General features: G+C 34.7%; 5 protein-coding genes across 9 annotated transcripts in view; 3 read left to right on the top strand and 2 right to left on the bottom strand.

The window, feature by feature from the left end:
* The first annotated feature begins 1,164 nt into the window (after positions 1 to 1,164).
* LOC118451456 (rho GTPase-activating protein 44) lies at positions 1,165 to 8,711 on the top strand. 4 transcript variants are annotated; one of them, XM_035888016.2, is made up of 11 exons: positions 1,166 to 1,871; positions 2,028 to 2,268; positions 2,413 to 2,801; positions 3,356 to 3,509; positions 3,699 to 3,984; positions 4,156 to 4,380; positions 4,462 to 4,759; positions 4,839 to 5,078; positions 5,213 to 6,042; positions 6,123 to 6,298; positions 6,721 to 8,711. In XM_035888016.2, exons 3-11 carry the CDS (start codon positions 2,749 to 2,751, stop codon positions 7,144 to 7,146), a joined length of 2,688 nt encoding a protein of 895 aa, XP_035743909.1. In that variant the 5' UTR covers positions 1,166 to 1,871; positions 2,028 to 2,268; positions 2,413 to 2,748; the 3' UTR covers positions 7,147 to 8,711. The 4 variants fall into 4 exon arrangements, 3 of the variants coding, with proteins under 3 accessions (XP_035743910.1, XP_035743909.1, XP_085511121.1); XM_035888017.2 differs by lacking the exon at positions 2,413 to 2,801 and having other exon boundaries at positions 1,165 to 1,871; XR_014981795.1 differs by lacking the exons at positions 1,166 to 1,871; positions 2,028 to 2,268 and adding an exon at positions 6,442 to 6,550 and having other exon boundaries at positions 2,665 to 2,801; positions 6,721 to 6,860.
* Positions 8,712 to 8,830: 119 nt separating this feature from the next.
* LOC118451464 (acyl-CoA-binding domain-containing protein 6) lies at positions 8,831 to 9,627 on the bottom strand. The gene has a single exon (XM_035888042.2). The coding sequence runs from the start codon at positions 9,625 to 9,627 to the stop codon at positions 8,917 to 8,919; it is 711 nt and encodes a 236-aa protein (XP_035743935.1). The 3' UTR covers positions 8,831 to 8,916.
* A 31-nt stretch (positions 9,628 to 9,658) lies between these two features.
* On the bottom strand, positions 9,659 to 11,288 carry LOC118451463 (histone-arginine methyltransferase METTL23). Of its 2 annotated transcripts, none has more exons than XR_004841101.2 (3): positions 10,786 to 11,284; positions 9,875 to 10,529; positions 9,659 to 9,800 (listed from the first exon to the last, which is right to left on the bottom strand). XR_004841101.2 is itself a non-coding variant. In XM_035888041.2 (3 exons), exons 1-2 carry the CDS (start codon positions 10,948 to 10,950, stop codon positions 9,945 to 9,947), a joined length of 750 nt encoding a protein of 249 aa, XP_035743934.1. In that variant the 5' UTR covers positions 10,951 to 11,288; the 3' UTR covers positions 9,659 to 9,800; positions 9,920 to 9,944. The 2 variants fall into 2 exon arrangements, 1 of the variants encoding a protein (XP_035743934.1); XM_035888041.2 differs by having other exon boundaries at positions 9,920 to 10,529; positions 10,786 to 11,288.
* Sirt7 (sirtuin 7) lies at positions 10,443 to 14,229 on the top strand. Its single transcript, XM_035888024.2, has 5 exons — positions 10,443 to 10,584; positions 11,687 to 11,785; positions 11,932 to 12,029; positions 12,375 to 12,590; positions 12,678 to 14,229. Exons 1-5 carry the CDS (start codon positions 10,576 to 10,578, stop codon positions 13,840 to 13,842), a joined length of 1,587 nt encoding a protein of 528 aa, XP_035743917.1. The 5' UTR covers positions 10,443 to 10,575; the 3' UTR covers positions 13,843 to 14,229.
* Positions 14,230 to 20,339: 6,110 nt separating this feature from the next.
* Positions 20,340 to 22,404, top strand: part of ckn (CRK like proto-oncogene, adaptor protein) — a 33,084-nt gene continuing 31,019 nt past the window's right edge. Inside the window, exon 1 of the mRNA XM_035888023.2 lies at positions 20,340 to 21,888. Coding sequence (XP_035743916.1) covers positions 21,873 to 21,888 — 16 coding nt within the window. The 5' untranslated portion in view covers positions 20,340 to 21,872. The remainder of the gene's footprint in view (positions 21,889 to 22,404) is intronic.

Here is a 22,404-nt window from a genome sequence, read left to right as displayed (position 1 = left end):
ACAGGCACAATTTCTTTAATAGATTAACATATGAAGATAAGTATGGATATAATTTATTGTTTACTCTTTAGCAGGGTTCTGTGATTCAGTATTAAAAGTTAAGTTATGTGTTACACACGTGTCAATATATGAACTTACACGTGTGGTATATATTGATTTGTTCTATGAATAACGTAGCACATGCTTATTTAACTGGAGATTAAATTCAAAACATACCATTAGAATATATATATATATATATTATATAGATCTATATATATATATATAGAATATATATATAGAATATATATATATATACACACACACACATACATATATATATATATGTATTATACATGTATAGCATGTGCGTTGCATATATACATATACGCGCGTGCACGATCAAGTGTACAAATTTCTTTATTACTTTATGTTGTTTTAGTTCATTTTATGATTTATGAAATTGTTTTTATTAATTATTTCTTATACTACAACATAATAGAATGTGTGAAATAATATAATAGTTACATATATTTTACATGTATATTGAATTTATTTTTTACATCTATTTATATATATTTTCGAAATAATACATTTTGTCCATTTTTTAAAGAAATGCGCAAATATGCAGTGTACATCATTACAATGTTGCTTACTTATTCATTTAATTTATGTGTAGATGTTATTGAAAATTATTAATAATACTAATTTGAAAAAAAGGACAATGTCAAAATGCCTCATTTGATATAAATCCACAATAGTTTTCTTATAACGAGTGCGTGTGATATTAAAGAAATAAATTCGTCAAAATAAATACGTCAAATAGTTATAAAACATACTATTTTTATTGAATTATATATATATATATATATATATATATGTATGTATGTATGTATGTATATATATATAATATAACATAAGCTGCCTAATGCTTGTTAAGTATACCAAGCTAATATAATTTTAATCAATTAACTGTATCGATATACACAATTATATTAAATCGATAGTAAGAATGTAAATTTGTATAAATATATAAGTTGTCTTTCTTTATATTTTATTTCGATAGGAAATTACTGTATATTATTAATTACTATTATTAATTATTATATATTATTAATTTTGTTTGTGCATATATATATATATATGTATATATATATATGCGTCTTTATTAATATGACGAATAGTTTATTGTGATAATATTCAAGGAAAATATAATTATAGGAAGATTGATTAAAAAATAAGGTCAATTTGTCCATAATTGTACGCGTTAATATGTATGAAATAATCTAAAAGTTCGCATTAGTATGTATGAAAGTTCAACTTGAATAAACACATTAATGTTACGCCATCTAACTTTGCAGATGCAGAATTAAAATCAGTTTTATCTATTTTCTTTTTTTTCTCTCTCTTTTTTTTTTAATATTAACTCGGTTGATATTTACAAACAATTTGTATATGTAATTTAACTTGACATGTCAATAACATCAAATGGTTACAGAGCTTCGCAGTATATCTTATATAAGATTAACCCTTCTGATACTTATTGCGTCATTTACATCGCGCTTGGTACGTTTTAATTAGAATCATAAATTAATAGAACATTGTTTGTGAAAACATTTTCAATAACATACGCAACGAAGAATTTTTCGCTTTGGTGAATTCTCATGTATATTATTATTCTCTCTTACTCCCTATTATCTCTTTATATGTAGACAGCTTTGATTTAGCTAAATTGCCGGAAACGTTTTATTTATTATCACTTATTCTCTTCTTCATCTGTAATAATGTCTCTCGTATCATTTTTCTTCTACGTATATTTTCTTTCTTGTACCGTTTATCTTTGTGAAGAATAAAATATTTCAATTTCGAAAGGAGTTAATTTTTGTGAATGGGTTAGTAATATTTTTAAACATTTTATTTAATACTACATATATATAAGAGTGTGTGCGTGTGTGTGTGTGTGTGTGTGAAAAAATGTTAAATATATATAATTATAAGATTAAATGAAAATAATGAAATATTAAAAGTAAGAATAGTATCGTCCTTAGGATAGTATGTAAAAATTGAATTTTCCGCCACTTTGCTATCTCGATTCTTGGAAGAGCCTGAAGTCGTTGTAAAAGAAAGCGGCATTCAACATGTATTAATGGCAATTGGTGGCAATCGTGAAGAGGCACACAGGGCGCGGCAATGTTCAGTCGATTACTTGCGTGCATCGTCGTCGTCGTCGTCGTCGTCGTTTGTCGTCGACAAGAGAAGTCCGTGAGAGTGAGAAGGATTTACAATGCGGTGCGTTTGTCTTGTCGTTCATAATCGTAACAAGTTTTGGCTGTAACAAGAGCGCCAATCATATAATAGAATACGTAAAAACGTAAGAAAGTGCATGGTCGTGTGTAATTCTATTGTAGTCTTGTTTGTCTTTACCGTTCATAGTGCGGCGAGGTTATCGCGTCGATGCTGCGTAAGAATAGACCGATCAAAATTGTGTGCGCCTTACGCACGGGGTGTGAGATCATAGTCGAAACATTATGACGGACGGTCGCCCTTGTTGCAATACGAAGGATCGTCCCTTCCTTTTCCCTTGTCTTCAAACATTATCGTCCCGTGTATCGGAGAATAAGAAAACAAGAGATGAACGTACGTGAACCGAGCTAAATTCGAAAATATTATCCTTGGTTCAAAAGTGAAAAGGTTTTAAACAGTCGATCACTTTTTCGACGGAAGTGTTCTCGCTACGATTTCACCTCGAGTGTCGACCGATCAGCGACCATGAAGAAACAGTTTTTCAGGGTGAAACAGCTCGCCGATCAAACTTTTTCTAGGTAAATCGTACTTTACGATTACATTTAAAAGGGCAAACTCTTTCGATTGATTTACCTTGAAATCGAAGCAGTATATTTTTTTTCTCTCGATTTTTTTTTTGTTTTTCTTTTTGGACGAAAACGTACTTTCAAATTTCATTATATACTTTTCTCTCAACGAAAAATGTTATAGTTTGTCCGTTTATTAAAAACTAATGTTAAAGTAATTTTATGCATTTCTGTTCTTTTTCCTTTGTCCTTTTCTTTTTTTTTTCTAAATTCTTTTTTATTGATTTTATAATAGTTATCAATGAGATATTGTGTATTAGTCTTATTGATATTGTACGTTCAAAGGTTATTGACAGACAAGAAAAGGAAAATTGAAGAGCATGTACTAAAATAAACCATGAGTCAGGATATTCCAAAAGTAGTTATTCCTGTTTAAGCTTCTTCTCTTTAGACAGACTAATGTATTAACGTCATATACATTGATCATTTATTATATCATCTTTCATTTATATTCTTTTATTAATTTGTTTTTTTTTTTTTTTTTTTTTTTTTTTCCTTTTAAATAGAGCTGGCAAAACAGAAGTGCTCACGGATGATTTGCAAGCTGCAGACAAACATGTAGAGCAGATTAGAGCAGCTCTTACTGGCTTAAGTAAAAGACTTGGTAATCAACCTAATCAAGCATTTACACAGGAACCTGCATTTAAGGAGAAACGTTTGGTAAATATTGATTAATTAATATCAAGAAAAATCTTATTGCATTTACTTATATGACAAATTATATGCATTACTTTGTAATCCATTATGATATATTATAACACATAGAGCATATAACATAGAATTTATTTATTATTTATACTAATTTTATAATTACGTAATTGTATATAAAAATTTGTATATTTATTTTAGAAAAAATGTCCCGAGTATATACTTGGACAAACGATGTTGGAAAATGCAACAGAGGATGGTCTGATGGGTTTTACTCTTTTAGAATGTGGAAGGGCACAAATGTCATTAGCTAATGAAACGGTTGAACATGAAGCAAAGGTAGAACAATATGTTGCAGCTCCATTACAGCATATTTTAGATACTGACATTCCAAATATATTGAAGCATAAGAGAAATTTGGCACGATTAATTTTGGACATGGACAGTGCAAAAACGCGCTATCAACAAGCTAGCAAGCATAATGCTGGTAATGAATATATTTTTTAAGTAACAATATTCAAATATCGATAAAATAGTCGTTCGTAAATAGTTAATTGCAAAATATAAAAAGAAAAAGTTTTCCTACAATACTGGAGTAATAATAAATGAAAAGAATATTATATTATATTACATATGTATTTACATTACATATATGTAGGAACTGGTGCAACAAAAGCAGATAGCTTAAGAGAAGATTTAGAAGAGGCTGAGTCTAAAGTCGAGCAATGCAGGGATCAACTAGCTGCAGAAATGTTTCAATTAATGTCGAGAGAAACAGAACTAGCGCAGACTATCATACAATATGTCAAATTGCAAAGAGCATATCATGAAAGTGCTTTACACTCTCTTGAAGATCTTATTCCTGGATTAGAAAGTTATATCAGTTAGTATATAGTTTTTGAATTTGGAACTAGTAATATTATATTTTATTCTTTTACATTAATACTTATCTTACATTTTACAGATAATAATGAAATGAAACCTGTTTATGGTTATCCTCTTGAAGAACATCTTAGAGTAACGAATAGGAAAATAGCATTACCTATACAATTATGCGTATCCGCATTACTGCGTTTAGGAATGGAAGAAGAGGGTTTATTTAGAGTAGCCGGTGCTGCATCTAAATCTCGTAGAATTAAGCTAAGTTTAGATGCATGCTGTTTGACTTTATCAACAGCTTTAGAATACAAGGATCCTCATGTTATTGCTGGTGCATTGAAGTCTTATTTACGTGAACTTCCAGAACCTTTATTAACATTTAAGTAAATATGATTATTATAATATAGGATGTTCTATTTATAACAGTTTATTATAATCGTTGTTTTATTATTTTCTTAAAAGATTGTACCCAGAATGGATGGCTGCTGCTAAAATAACACAAAATGAAGTTAGATTACGTGCGCTCTGGGAAGTACTGCATAAGCTTCCGTCTGCAAACTTAGAAAATTTGCGATTCCTAATTAAATTCTTAGCAGTATTGAGCAAAAACCAGGATATAAATAAAATGTCACCTCAAAACATAGCAATCGTAATAGGTCCTAACTTGATTTGGAGTCCACAAGAAGATGTAAATACAATAGTGTAAGTACTCATTTATTTTATATTTATATGTTTCATATGATATTTTTAATTCGTAATCAATCTATTATATATATATATATATGTATATGTATATGTATATGTATATATACACACACACAATCGTATTATTTCAGAATGAATATGAGTACTACAAGTATCTCTAGTCTTATTGTGGATCAGTTGATAACATATGCAGATTGGTTCTTCCCAGGTGAAATAGATTTTGATCGTGACTTAGAAATTGGAATAGTCAATGGCTCGGAACCTCAAGTGATTGGTATGCGTCGTTGTGTTTCGAACAGTAGTCTGAGCGATCATGGTGAAAGTCCACCCCAAGGCAGTCCAAAGCCTGCGGCTCGTCGAAAAAATAAGCCAGCACCAACGCCACCAAGTGGTACAACACCTGATAAAAATGATAAAAAGTGTGATGATAAACCGCCTCCAGCTCCAGATAAGCCACCCAGACCTTTAATGTCAGCTACACTTAACCGGGCAACATACAAGGCACAAAAGCATGAAGTAAATACAGAATTGCTGACTAGACATGAAAATAATATAGAAAAAGTTGACAAAAATTCAGATATAGAAATAAAACATATAGGTTTTGAAGGAATAATAGCTCAGGTAGATATTCAACCTGCAGACAACTGCGAAAATATTTCTGAAATGAATACTTCACAATCTGAATTGGCTAAGAATAATATTGATACAGAAAAATATAAACTAGATACATTAAATGCGGAGTTGCAAAAGTCTGAAAAAAGAAATGTTCCTGTTTCTCTTGATAAAACCATAAGTAGTGTAGAAAACATTCAAAACAAGTCACCTATAGATATTGACAATTCGGATGTTTCTTCGCCAAGACCTAAGCCATTACCAACAGAAAAACCTGCTCCATCTACATTAGAAAGGAGAAGGCCAGTTGCTGCTCCTAGAAATATTACAAACATAACGCATAATGCAGGTCAGATTATTTGGAAAAAATTAATACAATATTTCCTTTTTTATTGGAATAGTGTCATTTAATGGATAAAATTCTTATAGATGATACAGTCGAATTACGTAAGAAGTCTGATAGCAACAGTATAACGAATTTAAATACAGGAGACAGGGGTAGTAAACCAGCAATTCCAGAACGGCCTGCTGGTTTGGTTCGTCCGTCAAGCCTCATAAGACAGCAGCCGCGTCAAAGTAATGAAAATTTAGACACCGAGTCTGGAGTAAGTATTTACATGTAACATATATTATTCCTGTATATTTATTAACAGGGAACAGATTTGATTCATCAAATGTATTTTTATCCGATAAAGATACTACAGGTATAGGCGTATTTTAAGTCAAATATATTATTTAAATTCTTTAGATAGAATGGTTAATTTGGTGGACAAAATTTGCCATTTTTCTGTAATAATGTACTTACTATGCGAATCCATAACAAGTATTGCAACCTGGATATTGTGAAATAGAAATATGTAAGCTATATAAATAATATTGCTTTCAGTTTTATACAATTTGTAATGAATGAGTATTAAATGGAATATAAGCTATGAATATTATTTTTACAATATATGATATTTATCTTGTGTTTGAATGTGATAAACGTGTTTAATAACATTAAAACTTAATTTTAATAAATCTGCAGCCCCTTACTTTGGAAAGGGCACACATGTACTCTGTGGACAAGCAACAGGTCAGTATAATACAAGTGCGTGGAAATGGCAATGTGTTCTGCAATCCAGGGGAGAGCAATGGCAACACAGCTTCGAACTTGCAGAGAAGTCCTAGTGTGGGTAGTCGACCTTCGTCTATGTCTTTGTATGGTGAACGACCAGAGAAACCTGCAAGACCAGATGTCCCAGATCAGGCAAAGGCACATGCAAGGACTAAATCTGAAGGCAACATTATTGATGTTCAAACACAAACAGAGACTGTAGTTGTGCTTAAGTCACCACAACAACCTGTTCCAGCATCTCCAAGATTTCATCAAAGGCCTCCTAGGCCACAACCGCCACCACCTCCGCCTCCTTCGACTCGGCCTAAATCTGAACAGGAGAGTACCAATCTCTAAAAATTCTACACAAAATGGTCTATATAATTATCGATAAGCAATTAATGCGTCATCGATACTTTGTACGTAATGAAAAGTGTTTTCACATAGCACTACGCTGTATGTGATTAAAAAAACTTTCTATGAACTTTAAACGAAATGTTTATGTAACGCATAACTCTTAAAAAAAAAAAAAATAAAAAAAAAAAATAAAAAAAAAAAAGAAAAGAAAAAAAAGAAAAAAAAGAAAAAAGAAAAAAGGAAAAAAAAAGAAAAAAATATTATACCTGATTTGCATATCTAAGCTGATATTTTTTTATGGCTTATCAAATTTTATACATTTTGTTAAGAAGTCAAATATAAATTGAAAATTAGCATAAACATAAGGAAAATAATTAAAAATTCGATCTCCTTTCAAACGCGCGTATCTAAGCGCACAAAATGCAGTGTGCACTTTAGGTAAAATATTAAAGTTATAGCTATTTGATAATATTATTACTTTTAACACAATTTTATGAACGATACGTCCATATAAAAAGGAAGTTTAACAAACGTTCGAATACTTCGATTGGAATTGAGTGATATGTATAACGAAATGACCGTGTTTAAAGTATACGTCGTATGTATATTACAAGTGCATACAGCTTATACTTGAGTTAAGCATATATACAATAACATCTTGTACCTTAACTTATTTGCATTTTTAGATTGTGATCATGGAATGATTAAAAAAAAAAAAAAGAAAAGAAAAAAAATAAAAAAAAAACAATGGATGGTTGTATTGTATAATATTCTATTTTTTAAATAATCTATGAGAATGTTAGATTTTCTCGGAGAGTATTGTAAACGAGCAGTTATTTTCTTGTTATTTCACAAAAAAACTTTAATATCTGTGCACAAAAAATATGTATTCTTTCAAAAATATTGAAAATCATTATTAGCTTTATTTTGAGAAACTTGTATAAAACTTAAGTGCAATTGGATTATAGTACATATGTTTAAATATATATGCTCCTTTAATAAAAAAATTTTTATGTTGTTATATCGCATTATATCATATACAGTAAATAATTATTCAGCAAATGTGATAATGTACATTTGACAATGAAATAAGTATTATTTGTTATAAATTGTAACATGATGTTTTTATATTATTTAAATTACTAGAAGGATTATCTTAAAATCTTGTAAAAAGTTCAATTCTTATAATATTTCTTTCATTTCCTAAAGTTATTTTATTCTATAATTATTAATTGATATTTCAAATGATTGTGAGAGTATACGTAATATTTTTTTGCATTACGAACGAAAATATTGCTTTTACAATTAAATGATATTTAATGCATTAACGCGAACGGCAGGTGGTCTTGTATTCTCTCAAAGACATATTTGAATCCTTACTACGTAAAAAGTGTATTTCTAAGTTTCAAACACGATATGTAATCAGTTTTTTTATTATAAGATTGTTATGGAAGTAACGCAAATGACAAATCATGCATTTACCTAAGGAGTGCTTAGGCTGTGAATGTAATGGATTATTAAAGGATTTATTTGTATATAAATAAAAAGTTTCCTTATCAAAATAATCGGAGTATAATTGTGACGATAATAATAATAATAATAATAATAATAATAATAATAATAATAATAATAATAATAATAACAAAGAAAATAATAATAAACAATATAAAAGTTACCAAAATAATATTATTAACACGTTAAATTTATTCATATAATTAAAGAACATAATCATTACTACAGTACAATTTACTAATACACATAATCATTTTATTAAAGAATAGCTACCACTTTTTCATCTGCAATATCTTTTGGTTTCATACCATCATTATCTTCTATAGACTCAGCCCCCATGGAAAGTAAATATTTGATCACATCTATATGTCCACATGATGCCGCATAATGTAAAGGTGTTTGACCATCGATATCTTTGGAGTTAACATTTGCACCGTGTTGAATCAAGTATTCAATGATCGCAACATGTCCACGATCTGCTGCCCAGTGTATAGGTAACAAACCATCTTCGTCCAATATATTTGTCAATGTAGAATTTGTTAATAAAATTTCTTGTACTTTTTCTTTATGACCTTCTTTGACCCAATCAAGAAATGTTTTATCCGTATCAAGTAACTCTCTTTCTGTATTAGGCAACCTACTAACTGTGGTCCATGCACGTGATTCTGTTGCTACATCTGTTTCCCAAGTAGGATTTATTTTGTTTAACGTGCATATATAATTGTTCATTGCAGCTTCCTGATCCATTTCACCAAGACTTTTCCATGCTTCCCATTTTTGCTTAGCCTGCACTTGATACCAATTTGGTTTGAAAATGTTGCAAGGGCCAATGGTAGCTTGTTTGTACAGACTATATAAATTAAGTAACTGTTGAGAATCTAATTCTGATGCTATGGTTTGTACATATTTTGTTGCTTTTTCAAATGTTTTTTCTAGATCTGTTACAACGAAATCACTAATTTCAGCCATGATCGATGGATATGTAATAATGAATTTCTTCAATTTCTTTTAATCAAAATTTGTATTCTTTCACTTTTACAATGTAATCATCTATCATATGGTGCGGTTGCTGTAATACTTTATCATATGCTGATTTATCAATAAATTGGATAAAGCCGTATCCCTTACTAAGCCCCGTTTTCCTGTTAAAAGTTACAACCGCCTCATGTATATAACCATATTTATTGAAATATTCTTTAAGTTCATGTTTACTTACAGTCCATGGCAAGTTATAAACAAATATCTTATATATTTTACGTACATTACCCATGATATTAAAAAATAACTCAAGTAGCTTTTTGTATATCTAGCAGGTGGATAGTGTGATCTTGCATCAATTCATGTATATTAATATCAGAATCTGTACCAAGAGTAGAAAGTGATATTTGATTACACGTAAGACCCCACTTGGTTAATAAATGTTCGATAGACCAATCGGCGCTACGCTCTTGGTAAGTACATAGAAATTTTGCATTTGGATTCTTTTCTAACAGAAAGGCTACGGTGACAACAATATCTTCGAATAAAGTTGGTTCATAAAAACAGTCAGATCCAAGAATTAAATCCAACGGACCAATGGTAAATAAACTGGAGAGAAATAAACCCCAGGTAATTCCGACTATTCTAACTTGAGATAAAATGCCATTTAATTCGCAGCTCCTTTTAATATGTTGCAAGCTTCTTGGCAAATTGGCAGAGTCGCTTAAAGTTACAACAGCGCCACATTTACTGGCCAAAATACCAGGAAGAGCAGTACCAGAACCCAATTCTAAAACTCTCTTTCCGATGAGCTCCTCTCTATGCTCCCACAAAAACCAGGCAAGAACCGGTGCAGAAGGCCAAGTGTAATAACTGTAATTTGCTTGCAGTAACTGTAATGAAATAAAATAACGTCCAATTATAAAAAAAAAATTAAATATGGATAAGGTGATATTAGAAAGATTATATTATTTCATTTTTAATTAGATATTATTTCAATTGGATCGATTATAAAAAGAGATTTGTATAAAGTTATCACCGTACCGTTCTAACCAAACAAAGTACGTAATACCGGTAGCGAAAAAGAAATTTATTGATATTATCGATATAATATCGATAGAAATTCAAATTGGAAAAGGAATTTCTTACCTCTGGTATATAAATTTCTAAACTTTCGTCGTTCTGTACACTCTCGTGTATTTTTCGCGATCGGAAGAGAAATTTTTTTACTTGTTCAGAAGCGATTCCATCGGACATTAGGCCGTGCGTGGGTGGACTCGTATCGAGCGAAATACTTCCTTCTAAACCTGGCATTACTAACAAACTAAATTCTTATTAATTATATTTTATTTTCAACATAATTATCGAGTGATTGGTGTACATCCAATTTTTAATGCGATGCACAGAAAGGGACGTAGTCGGTACAATAAATATAGTTTCTCTCTTGTCGAGAGTTGTTTTCGTTTGTCAGGCAACGGTGACTAAAAATCACAACGAGGAGGAAATTTAAATTCTATCGTGCCTCGTGTTTTATCTTTTAAACTTTTATTCACTTCTTCCTCGTAGATTTTGTTATTACAATTTTTCATCATTTTTAACGTACGTTATTAAATATTTCTATTAATCGATATATCATTAATCCTATTGATACTTGACAATTACGTATTCGCTTACTTATGTCGCAATGCTAATTACTCGAAGGATAAATTCTTTGCTTTTTAATTTAGATATTATTTAAATGACCATATTTTATATTGCCAATTAATTTTCATATAAATTTCAGAATTTATCATTAATCGTGCAATAAAAAAAAAAAAAAATACATTTAATCAGATCTTTATTTGGGAACATTTTTATGAAGTAACTTGTTTATGGTTGGTTGAATTTTATCGTTAGTAATTCGTCTTAATGTCATTGATTTAATAATAATGATTATAAAAAGTTCGACAATAATGTAATTAATTTATTTTTTAACAATCACTGTTTAAGTCCAATTACGTGGGCCTCCAGACACCTTGATACAGCACTGTTACGCACCTTTTGATTAAAGATGGAGGAGCCGAGTAACGAGAAGTTCTTGTCGAGAAGACGTTCCGCTGTAATTAAATCTTTTAAAGTGAAGGATGAACGAGTCGCTACTTTCAAAAAGGTACATTTTATATTTTACATCGTGTATCGAGTATCGCATTATTTTTTAAAATTGTTTTTCGAATATTATTCATTCGCCCGGCTGCTCCTTTCAAATCGAAGTGTTGTAAACAAATCACTGCAAAGAATGACAGGCGTCAGTTTTAGGTGGCTGCGATTCTGCAAAAACCTGAAATTGACAGAACGCCGGAGGAAGTGGATATACTCGTCTCTTGTAGTGACGTAGTGAAGGAGGTTAATTTAAGGTATGGCCATTTTGTAAAATCTCGATTGCGTTGATATATCTAATTATGGCATAAAGTATTTTCTTTTAATTGGACGAAGTTATGGCGTTATTATAAACTCATATTTCTTGTATTTTAGCGTAGTTTTATATTAAGTAAAGACTCTGAGCTCAAGTGAAATAAATGACAGAAGGAAGTAATATTGTGAAAATGTTGTATGGATATGTGGATATATAAATGAATATATTATAAATGAATATATATATATATATATATACATATAAATGGATATATAAATGAATATATAATATGTGGATATATTTATATTGGTACAATTTCTAATAGAATCTTTACCTAATTTTGTAGACAAGAAAAAAGGGATAGGGTTAAAGCAAGATTGGAAGAAATTGAGGATGTACCAGAGATTTTGGAAGAAAAATGTATTAGATTGGCTGCTGCTATTAGCAGAGCTACTTCTCTTGCCGTGTACACTGGCGCTGGTATTAGTACAGCGGCATCTATTCCTGATTACAGAGGAACAAACGGCGTATGGACCAGGATGCAACAGGGAAAGGATATCGGGTAAAGTTATTTCCAAACGATATACTACGAGATAATAGATTTTATACCAATAACATTTATATTCTATGGTTGCTCGATCATTTATAGGAATCATGACTTGAGTCAGGCCGAGCCAACGTTAACGCATATGGCTTTGTACGCTTTATATAAGGCACGTGTATTGAAACACATAGTATCGCAGAATTGTGATGGACTTCATTTGCGCAGTGGTATACCTCGTACCCTTCTATCCGAAGTTCATGGAAATATGTACGTAGAAGTATGTAGAACTTGTAAACCATCTAGAGAATATTGGAGGATTTTTGACGTTACGGAAAAAACAGCTAGATATTCGCACGGAACAGGCAGATTATGCCACAAATGTAATTCAATTTTGCAAGATTCTATAGTACATTTTGGCGAAAGAGGAAATTTGCCATGGCCAATTAATTGGAATGGTGCTACACGGGCAGCCAAACAAGCCGACGTGATATTATGTTTGGGTTCTAGTCTTAAAGTTTTGAAAAAATATCCGTGGCTATGGCAAATGGATAGACCAGTACACAAACGTCCTTCATTGTATATCGTTAATTTACAATGGACTCCGAAAGACGAGAACGCTGTTTTGAAGATAAATGGAAAGTGTGACGAAGTTATGAAAAAGATCATGGCTCACTTAGGATTGGATATTCCGCAATACAATCGTTCAAAAGATCCGATATTTTTTCATGCTATAAGACTGCAGACCAGTGAATTACCGACGACGACCCAGCCATGCTTGGAGGAGCCTGTAGCAGCGACTGTAAAAAAGTCCCCGCGCCAAAGTACCGAACAATCTATCGAGGATGCCGTACCAGAAACTAAAGAAACCGAAGACTGTATCACTCCTATAAGCGTAACCGATTCTGTGACTGCCTATTCTGCACCTTTCTTTACTGCATTGCCTTTTTTATCTATGGGATTACCTTTCCCTCCTATGTACATGTATCCTCAATTAACTCCATTATTTTATTATCCATTCATACAAATACCCAATGTTACGACAGAGACACCAAAACCTAAAGCAGCCTGTTCGTTTTGTATGGAACACGAAGGGTCCCTTACTTGCCTCTATTATCAGCGCGACGGAGACGACCCCGTATCATTAGAAACGGAAAATGAACATATACAGGAAGCGGAGCAATTAGTTATCGCCGACGCGCCACTGGCATCTGCAAAAAATCCTGGATGGTTTGGGAAAGGTTATCGCAAAGGTATGAAAAAGAAGCGGTAGCATCCACTCGTAACAGAACGCCTCGTAATGATTTCCCTTTTTATTATTATTGTACGCTAATAAGATAATGAATATTACAATGGCGTACTTAAGTATTTAAAGTCTTCATATCGTAAAAAAATATACTTAGAAATTTTTCAATGTAGCGATTCCGTTCGAATGTTCAACGCATGAATAGATTCGTCGAGATTATCAGTCAGTTTTAAAATTATAGATAGACGTAATCTCTTTGAGATTGCTTTTCATGTTCTTATTAATAAGAAATCTTAGTCATCTATAGATGATCGAAATCGATGCTGAGAAATTATTTTATTATCGATATCAGTTATTTGATTCTTTTGCATTAAGTAGAGATTTTGAATAACCGATTCTATTTTATCAATCAAATTTGACGACTTTTCTAAGCACTGTATTATTATTTATATTTTTATTTTACGATTTTATTTTTTATTTCGAAATAAGGAAACGAAAATATGTGTAACGCTTCAGTAAATTATCATCGTTTAAAGTTCAATATTATATGGTATAATTATTCATTAGCGATACATTGAAATGGCAAGAATTTGTTAAACTAGTCTTTGATGCATTTTTTAATTATTTTTTAATTATTTTTTTCGTATTGCATAAAGAATATTTAAAAATTCAAATAACAGAAATCAAAATTAATCTTTAGACGAAGATCAAAGGAATTTCGAAAGCATAACACATGAATTAATTTGCTTTAATGAAAAGAAGAAAAGCGCTAAATTCCTCGGATATATATATATATATATATATATATATATATATATATATATATATATATTTGTGTGCGCGTGTGTGTGTGTGTATATATATATATATATGTATTAGGGTGTCCCATAAGTTTTTTCCGCGCCACGCTCTGTATGACCTCGAACCGGCTATGTTACTAAACATGTAAGTTTATCTATTGTCTGTTTATGGCATCAATTTCAGTCGTCTCACAGCTCTTTCAAAGTACGTTTCGTTTGTGACTGTCTCTTTTAAAATCCTTTTCTACGCCGTTCAATATGGATAGCCAAAAGAAGCATTCGCGGCATGTTATGCTTCATTGGTTTAAAAAAGGTAATAGTACACATGACACTGGAGAAGAGATTTGCACCGTTTATGGGAGTGGTACCACGACTATTAGAACCGTCTGCAATTGGTTTAAGAAATTTAGAGTTGTAATTTTGATTTGAAAGATGAAGACTGCAGCGGCCGTCCAACAACGACGGATACGGACCTCATCAAGAGTATGCTCGCTGAAAATCCGCGATATAGTGTGTGCGAGATAGTGGATGCCACTAACATTCCCAGGACAACGGTACATAATCATGTCATCAAGATGGGATATGTGAATCGGTATGAAGTTTGGGTTCCACGCCAATTGACGGAGACCGACCTTATGAACCGCATCTCTATGTGCGATTTGCTTTTTTAGCAACATGAAAAAAATTCTTTTTTAAAGAGGCTTGTCACTGGTGACGAGATTTGGATTTTATATCAAAATTTGCATCGAAAATGCACATTTAGTCTAAGGAAAATCAACTTTCAACTATTACGAAGCCAAGACTTCATCCGAAGAAAGTTCTTTTGTACATTCGGTGGGACTAGAAAGATGTAGTATACTACGAGCTCTTTCCACAAGGTGAAATGATCAATTCTGCAAAATATTGCAATCAACTTGATAAATTGAAAGCTGCCATAGCCGAAAAACGGCCAGAATTGATGAAATGACGAGGTGTCGTTTTTCATCACAACGCAAGACCGCATGTTGCATTGCCCGTAAGACAGAAACTCTTACAGTTTAATAGGGACGTTCTACCTCATCCTCCGTACTCCCCAGACCTTGCTCCATTCGATTATTACTTGTTTCTCTCGTTAAAAAAATTCTCTCCGTGATAAATGTTACAAATCCGAAAGCGAAATAAAAACGCACCTCGATGAATATTTTACAAGTAAGTCTCAATAATTTTGGAAAGAGGGCATAATGAGACTTCCTGAGAGATGGAAGAAGGTAATAGAGCAGAATGGTTCACATATTTGATTTCGCATTAAAAAAAAAGGAAAAAAACTTATGGGACACTCTAATATATATATTATATATATTATATATATACATACACCAAACTAATTCCAATGTACGAGTTATTTTACGTTGGAGGATATAATATGATATATTGTTCTTTTCTGATTGATTTTATATCTACTTTATATTACATGTAATTTAAATTATTATTGTTATTTATAAGAGAATGATCGTTGTGTATTTTACATTGTATAAAAATCAGTATTTATCTTGTCGACCATCTCGATGAATTTTTCGATAAATTTTAAAAATTTTTTGTTCATTAAAAAGAAATTATCATTTTTAATTGTTTCTCGATATCGTCGTGCGTTAAAAAGCATATATTGCGTCAGCATAGTTCCGTCGATACGAAGTATTATTAGTATATTTACATACGTTATTTATAAAAATACCATCGAGGGTTAGAGGAAAGCAGCGTATGTATTGTAAATAATTTTTTTTCGTTTTTCTTTTCTTTTTTTTTTCCTTTTCCTTTATTATTATGTTTTCCTTTTTTCTCTTTCTTTCAATGAGTGTAATTTATTTCTCATTTTACGTTTTCCGATAATCGTGAACATGTATTGCGCAATAAGATTGTGGTGATAAGCCATTTCCTATCTTTGTACTTCGTTGTCGAAAGACGGAGTATGTATCAAGAGAGTTTCGCATTAGATTTTAAACTTTTCAATTTCTCCAAATCCTATTTTTTTACCGCCGAGCAAGCGCGCGATCAAATTGCGTGACGGCAGACATGCGATTTACGTTGTACATTTTGTGTATATTTTAATATATATATAACATTTTTGTCTCTTATGTGTATAATTATCGCTTAATAACAGATATAAAATATAAGAAAATCTAAACGGGGAGATCGCGTCTAACTCTTAGTCAGATAAGCTTAGTCTTCCGACGAAAAGCTTTATAATAGCAAGTGCGATTTATCGTTGATTCGATCCGATCAATTTCCTCGAGCGAAATGAAATAGATAGATTACACGCATATTTGGAAGACCTTCTACGCAACAAGACAATGAATGTGGGATGGTGGTCCCGCATGTTGCGTCGTTTCCACGAGAACAATCGATATACGTACGGAGTTGTCGGTAAGCGGAGGAGTGGTCTGCAATGGAGAGCGAGAGGGGGGGGAGAGAGAGAGAGAGGGAGAATTAATAGATTGCGTACAAACGGAACATTTGGATTTTACGAGAGACGAGACCTTACTCGAGTCCAATTCTGACTCGTCTTTGAATATCCGAAATAAACAAGATCTTTGTTTCTCTTTTCTCTATCCATATTATCACTCGTATGCTTTAGGTCAACCGAAATAAAAAAAAATATATATATTTATATATGCATATATAAAAGAGAAACAAAGATGATGATAAGGTAAGTGTACGTAGTGTAACTTTGAAAAAAAAACCCTTACATCAGGAGCATGTACAAGAAGGCCTGGGAGATTTAAAATCATTACTCCGGCACTGTGTAAAGAAGAAGAAGAAAAGGCTATGAAGTAGGGAAGAGAGAAAGAGAACAAATACGAAGTACAAATAAATGCATGCAATCTCGTTGATAGGTGAGAGCGAGAGAGTATATGGAAGGTCGATGGAAAAAAAAGAGACGGAGAAAGTGCTTGGTACTTGCAGATGCAAGTATATAGACGCGCGCGCGTGCACACAACCACACACACACACGCATACGCGTACACACTCTTTCGCGTATACCTTTTCTCCCTCTCACCTTTATCGTGCTTTGCCCTGGACGAATCTTTCACGAGGAACGAGATTAATTTCCGTCGTTATTATCGTCATCGAGGGAAATCCCATATAATCGACATTCTTAAAAATGTAAACTCTTGAGTAAGTTAATTGGTAAGAAAGAAATGAAGAAAATAAGGACGAGAGAAATACGAATATAAGTCGTATGCAAGATAGTATAAAGGTTTATTAAGGAGCGGCGCCCCCGCATGGGACGTCGTCGCGCGCTGCAAATCTGGCTTTAAACGTGGAGGCGACCGGCGACAACGGCAACGACGACCACGACGACGACGACGACGAAAACGACGACGACAAAGACAACGACGGCGACGTTGACGACGACGACGACGACGACAATAATAACGACGACGACGACAACGACGACGATAAAAACAAAGACGACGAAGACGAAGTTGAAGAGGAAAACGGCGGGAGCAGCGGTGGCTGCGACGCCGAGGAAGAAGAAGAGGAAGAAGAAGAAACAAAGTTGGACGAGGTGGAGAAGGAGGAGAAAAGAACAAGGAAGTTCGAAGGAACGACGCTCAAAGGAAGGAAGTACGTCGACGTGAAGGAGCGAGGATCGTACCGGTGAGTGAACTTGCGTCTAGCGTAGCGCTTTCCTTTTTTATGTATGTGTGTATATGCGAGAAAGAGAGAGAATGAAAGATGGAAAAGCGAAGAGGACGCAGGGTCGTTCGAGACGATGGGTGTCCTTTGTGTGCGAAGAGTGCGAGTTGAACGACGCAGAGAGAGAGAGAGAGAGAGAGGGAGAGAGAGGAACAAGAGTAGGAAAGATAGGTTCGAGGGAAGGTCCACGTTTCGTTTCCATGGTGATCATCCGCAACGTCACCCTACGCTCTAGTACACGAACTCGACGCCACAGACGACATTGTACGCGAACCTTTGGGTTCGACGAGTCGAGTAACGAAACGGGATCGTCGATGTTGGATGCTGCCGATACCAGTCGTCTTTCTGTTTCACGAACGGCTGCTTTTCGATTCGTCGTCCCTTTTGCACATCCTGTTATACAGGATGGTATGCGTTAAGAGGAAAGAGAAAATATGAAAAGCCGCGGAAGGGTCCAACGATTTACCTGGAATTTGGGCTCTTTATTCCCTTGGAACGCGATCCGGATTCGCGGACAAAGTATTTCGAATAAAAGGAATATCCGGAACGTCGATTTTACGATGCCGAGTTATTTTACGAAGAAAGTAAACCGGTACATCCTTCTGAATTCTCTTATCGTTCCGCTTTTACTGGCTTCGTTCTAACCGAACAATAAGATTTGTTCATTTTTCGATTCTAACCTTGAAAATTTTTTTACGAATCTTATCGTATGCGATCGATATTCTCGAACGATGAGAACTCGTATGATGATTATATTTTCTTTTTCTTTTTTTTTTTTTTTTTTCATTTGGAACATTGCGATGTACTAGTTACGATCGAAAAAGTAATTACGAACGATTGCGATCTTCGTTCGAATGAGGTCTTGTTGCTATTTTTTTTTATTCTTTCTCTCTCTTTCTCTCTCTTATTCTTTCTCTTGGGTATAATTGATGATAATTAGTTATATTGTTTGGCCCCTACAGAGTCGGCCGAGAAACGTACGCGAATGAGTTTAGGTTAACCTCTCTGCGCATTCAAGAGCACTCCTTTAACTCGCATAAATTACCGCATACATCTCTCGGTTAGAGTTTCTCGTTCGATATTATGAAAAGGTCGGAGAAAAAGAAGATACGCGTTAGCAGTCGCCTTTACATGTCAGTAGGTTAGATTAATGAAGCTTATCTTGAATACTTGAAAACGTAACAGCAGGGTGAATACTCTATTTTTAAAACGCTTGGGAAAAATACAGATGCCATACAAAGCTTTCGAAAGTTTACATTTCATATTTTACCGATACCCACTTTTTCTTTACTTTCTTTTTTTTTTTTTTCTATCTCCGGTGATTTATTTAGAAAAAGTTCGCCGACAATTCGCCTGAAGTATATGCCTACGTTCATTTTAATAATCGGAGTAATTCGACTTTGTTAATATCGATTGATATAAGTAAAAACTATCGACGAAGGCAATCGTCGATTTTTCTCTCCTTTCGATCGTATCCCTTAACGAGTCTTCACTTTCCCTTAATAGAATCGAGTTGAAACCTAGTACACACACGTTAGAGGGGATTTGCGAGTCGTACTTTTAGCAATACGACGTGTCCTTTGTTCGCTCATGTAATTCAAGCTTGGAATACTTAACGATACAAGAATCGTGTATCACGATAGGCCATCTTAAAGTCATCGAACGGTTTTCTCATTACGTATTCTCGATGCAGGCGTAGGTAGTCGCACGTGGAATCATCGGATATTGCAGCCTCCTCCATCTCGAAGAAATTAAACAGAGAGCTGATGGTAAAAATATGTACGAGAAGATCGATGAGCCGGTTTTTTTTATCGCTAAGAAGGTCGTAATTTGTGAGAAATTAAAAGCACGATATATATCGCGTTGAAATATTTAGAACGACGTACTCCGCTATACATATTACGGGAGGAGAAAGAGAGAGAGAATTCGTATTCTATTTCTTCATTTTGTACAGCGTTATCTAATCTGTTCTATTTACTTTTCGTATCTCGGCCGTACAAATCCTTGAGGGACCGCGACCACTCCATTGTTGATTCAGTACGGTGCACGCACTCGTAGATTATACATTTCGTAACGGATCTCCGATTTCGATCTTTCGATCTTCGAAAGAACGAAAAGCGTAGAGCGAATGAACAAATTTTTACAACTGGTAGAAAATATTAAATCCAAAAAGAAAAGGATGGTGTTTATTTCGTAGAATATAAAATAATAAGTAGGAATTCGAAATAAGCGCGAGCGGCTGGTCGTGCGATGAGGGCGCGACCGTTCATTGGAGTAGATGCGAGCGCGACTAGCGGCGGCGATTGGTAGCTTGAGGCTTGGTCTACGATAACCGCAGTCGGCGGCTTCGCGTCTGCGTTCGTCTTTCGTGCTCGTAAAAGAAGAGCGATCACGAGTTTCTTCCGCGTCCGTAGCGCGCCGCAAGCACAGACGCGAAACCGTAACGAGGAAGAGAGTACGTGTTGGCGAAGTAGTCGCGGTCGTTAACCGCGAGTATGTCTTCTTCGTCGTTGTCATTATTGTTTTCACCGATAATCACATTTCCTTTATCGTCCTCGCGATCGATAAAGATATTTCGACGTTCGACGTAGCGATCGAGGTGAAGTGAAGTCTAAAGGAAAGGGAGAGCGAGCGAGCGAGCGAGCGAGCGAGCGAGAGAGAGAGAGAGAGAGAGAGAGAGAGAGAGAGAGAGAGAGAGAGAGAAAGATACAATAACGGAAACGAGGAAGAGAGATCGGAGAATCGCGCGCGCGCGCGCGTGCTCTCTATACCACGAAGAAGAGGAAAGGGAAGGTACGAGTCGGTCGGTGGTGGTGACGACGCGTCTCGAGCGACGTCCTTCGCGAGGACACTCGGCGGCGGCGGCGTCGTCGTCGTCGTCGTAGTAGTAGTAGTAGTAGTACTAGTAATCATCATAATAATAATGGTAGTAGTAATAGTAGAATAATAGTACTAGTAGCCCGCTGGTATAACATAATTCTAAAGACAGGAGAACAAGAGAAGAGAAGAAAAGAGAAGAGAAGAGAAGAGAAGAGGAGTTTCTCGCTGTCGAAGCGGAATCATCGCGCGTTCGGATCTCTCTCTTTCTCTCTGTCTTTCTCAATCTCTCTTTCGTTGACGGAGCAATGGCGCGGGGCTTTAGCTGTCGCGAAGAAACGACGACGTGTGCGCGCTTATCGGATGTCGATTATCATCGGTGATCGGTGGTCGTTGGCGAAAAACTCTTCTCCTCTTCCTTCTCCTTTGGTATGGTGTTAGCGACGAGGGAAAAGATTCGCGCGGAAGAACACCGCAGGTTGGACGAGCATCATCCTCCTCGTCATTACTGTCAGCAACAGCAGCGACAGCAGGAGCGTCAGCGTAGATCAGCCTATCACCAGCAGTGCTACAGACGCTTACGGAAGGACGAGTACGAGGACGAAGAGGACGACGGTGACGACGGCGACGACGACGACGACGGCGGCGGCGGCGGCGGCGGCAGCAGCAGCAGCGGCGACGGTGACGGAGGCGGTAACAGTGGCAGCAGCGACGACGGTTGTTGTTCTTGGATACGAGCCGTGGTGTCGTGGTGAAGCCGTCATGAGACGTATCAGCGGTAAGCCGATTCGATTTCACTACGGACGCGACTCTCGAACGAGGAAAAGAAGAATCTTTTCTCAACGATTATATCGATCTTTGGTTCGAATGATCGAGTACGATTTAGCGCGTTGCGTCCCAATATTCCCTTTTTCGGGAAGGTATAGGAGCCAACGTAGCTTTAACGTAGAACGTTCGAAAGGAGAGGGAGGGGAATGGGATTTAGAAGACGGCCGGTGAAATCGGCTTTCTAGTTCGAGCGCGTTCGAAGGATAAGCGAGAGAGAAAGAGAGAGAGAGAGAGAGAAAGACGGTTTCGAGCGAAAAACGCGCTCCAACTCGAACTGTCACTCGTCCTTCGACTTTCAGCGTTTCTGCTATTATCGTTGCCGTTGACTTCGAGACGAGTCATTCGGATATTATACGATAAGTTAAGAGTTTTCTCTCAGGACAAAGAATCCTTTTTCATTCTCGAGAACTTTGGATAAACTTTTTAGGACCTCCTGCAAATTATTTTTCCCAGAGCATCGATCCGT

Source organism: Vespa mandarinia, chromosome 2, assembly GCF_050613455.1.
Source record: "Vespa mandarinia isolate Hongniang chromosome 2, ASM5061345v1, whole genome shotgun sequence".
Lineage (NCBI taxonomy): Eukaryota > Metazoa > Arthropoda > Insecta > Hymenoptera > Vespidae > Vespa > Vespa mandarinia.
Note: the sequence above shows the minus strand (reverse complement) of the source record. Positions and strands in the feature narration are given on the sequence as shown.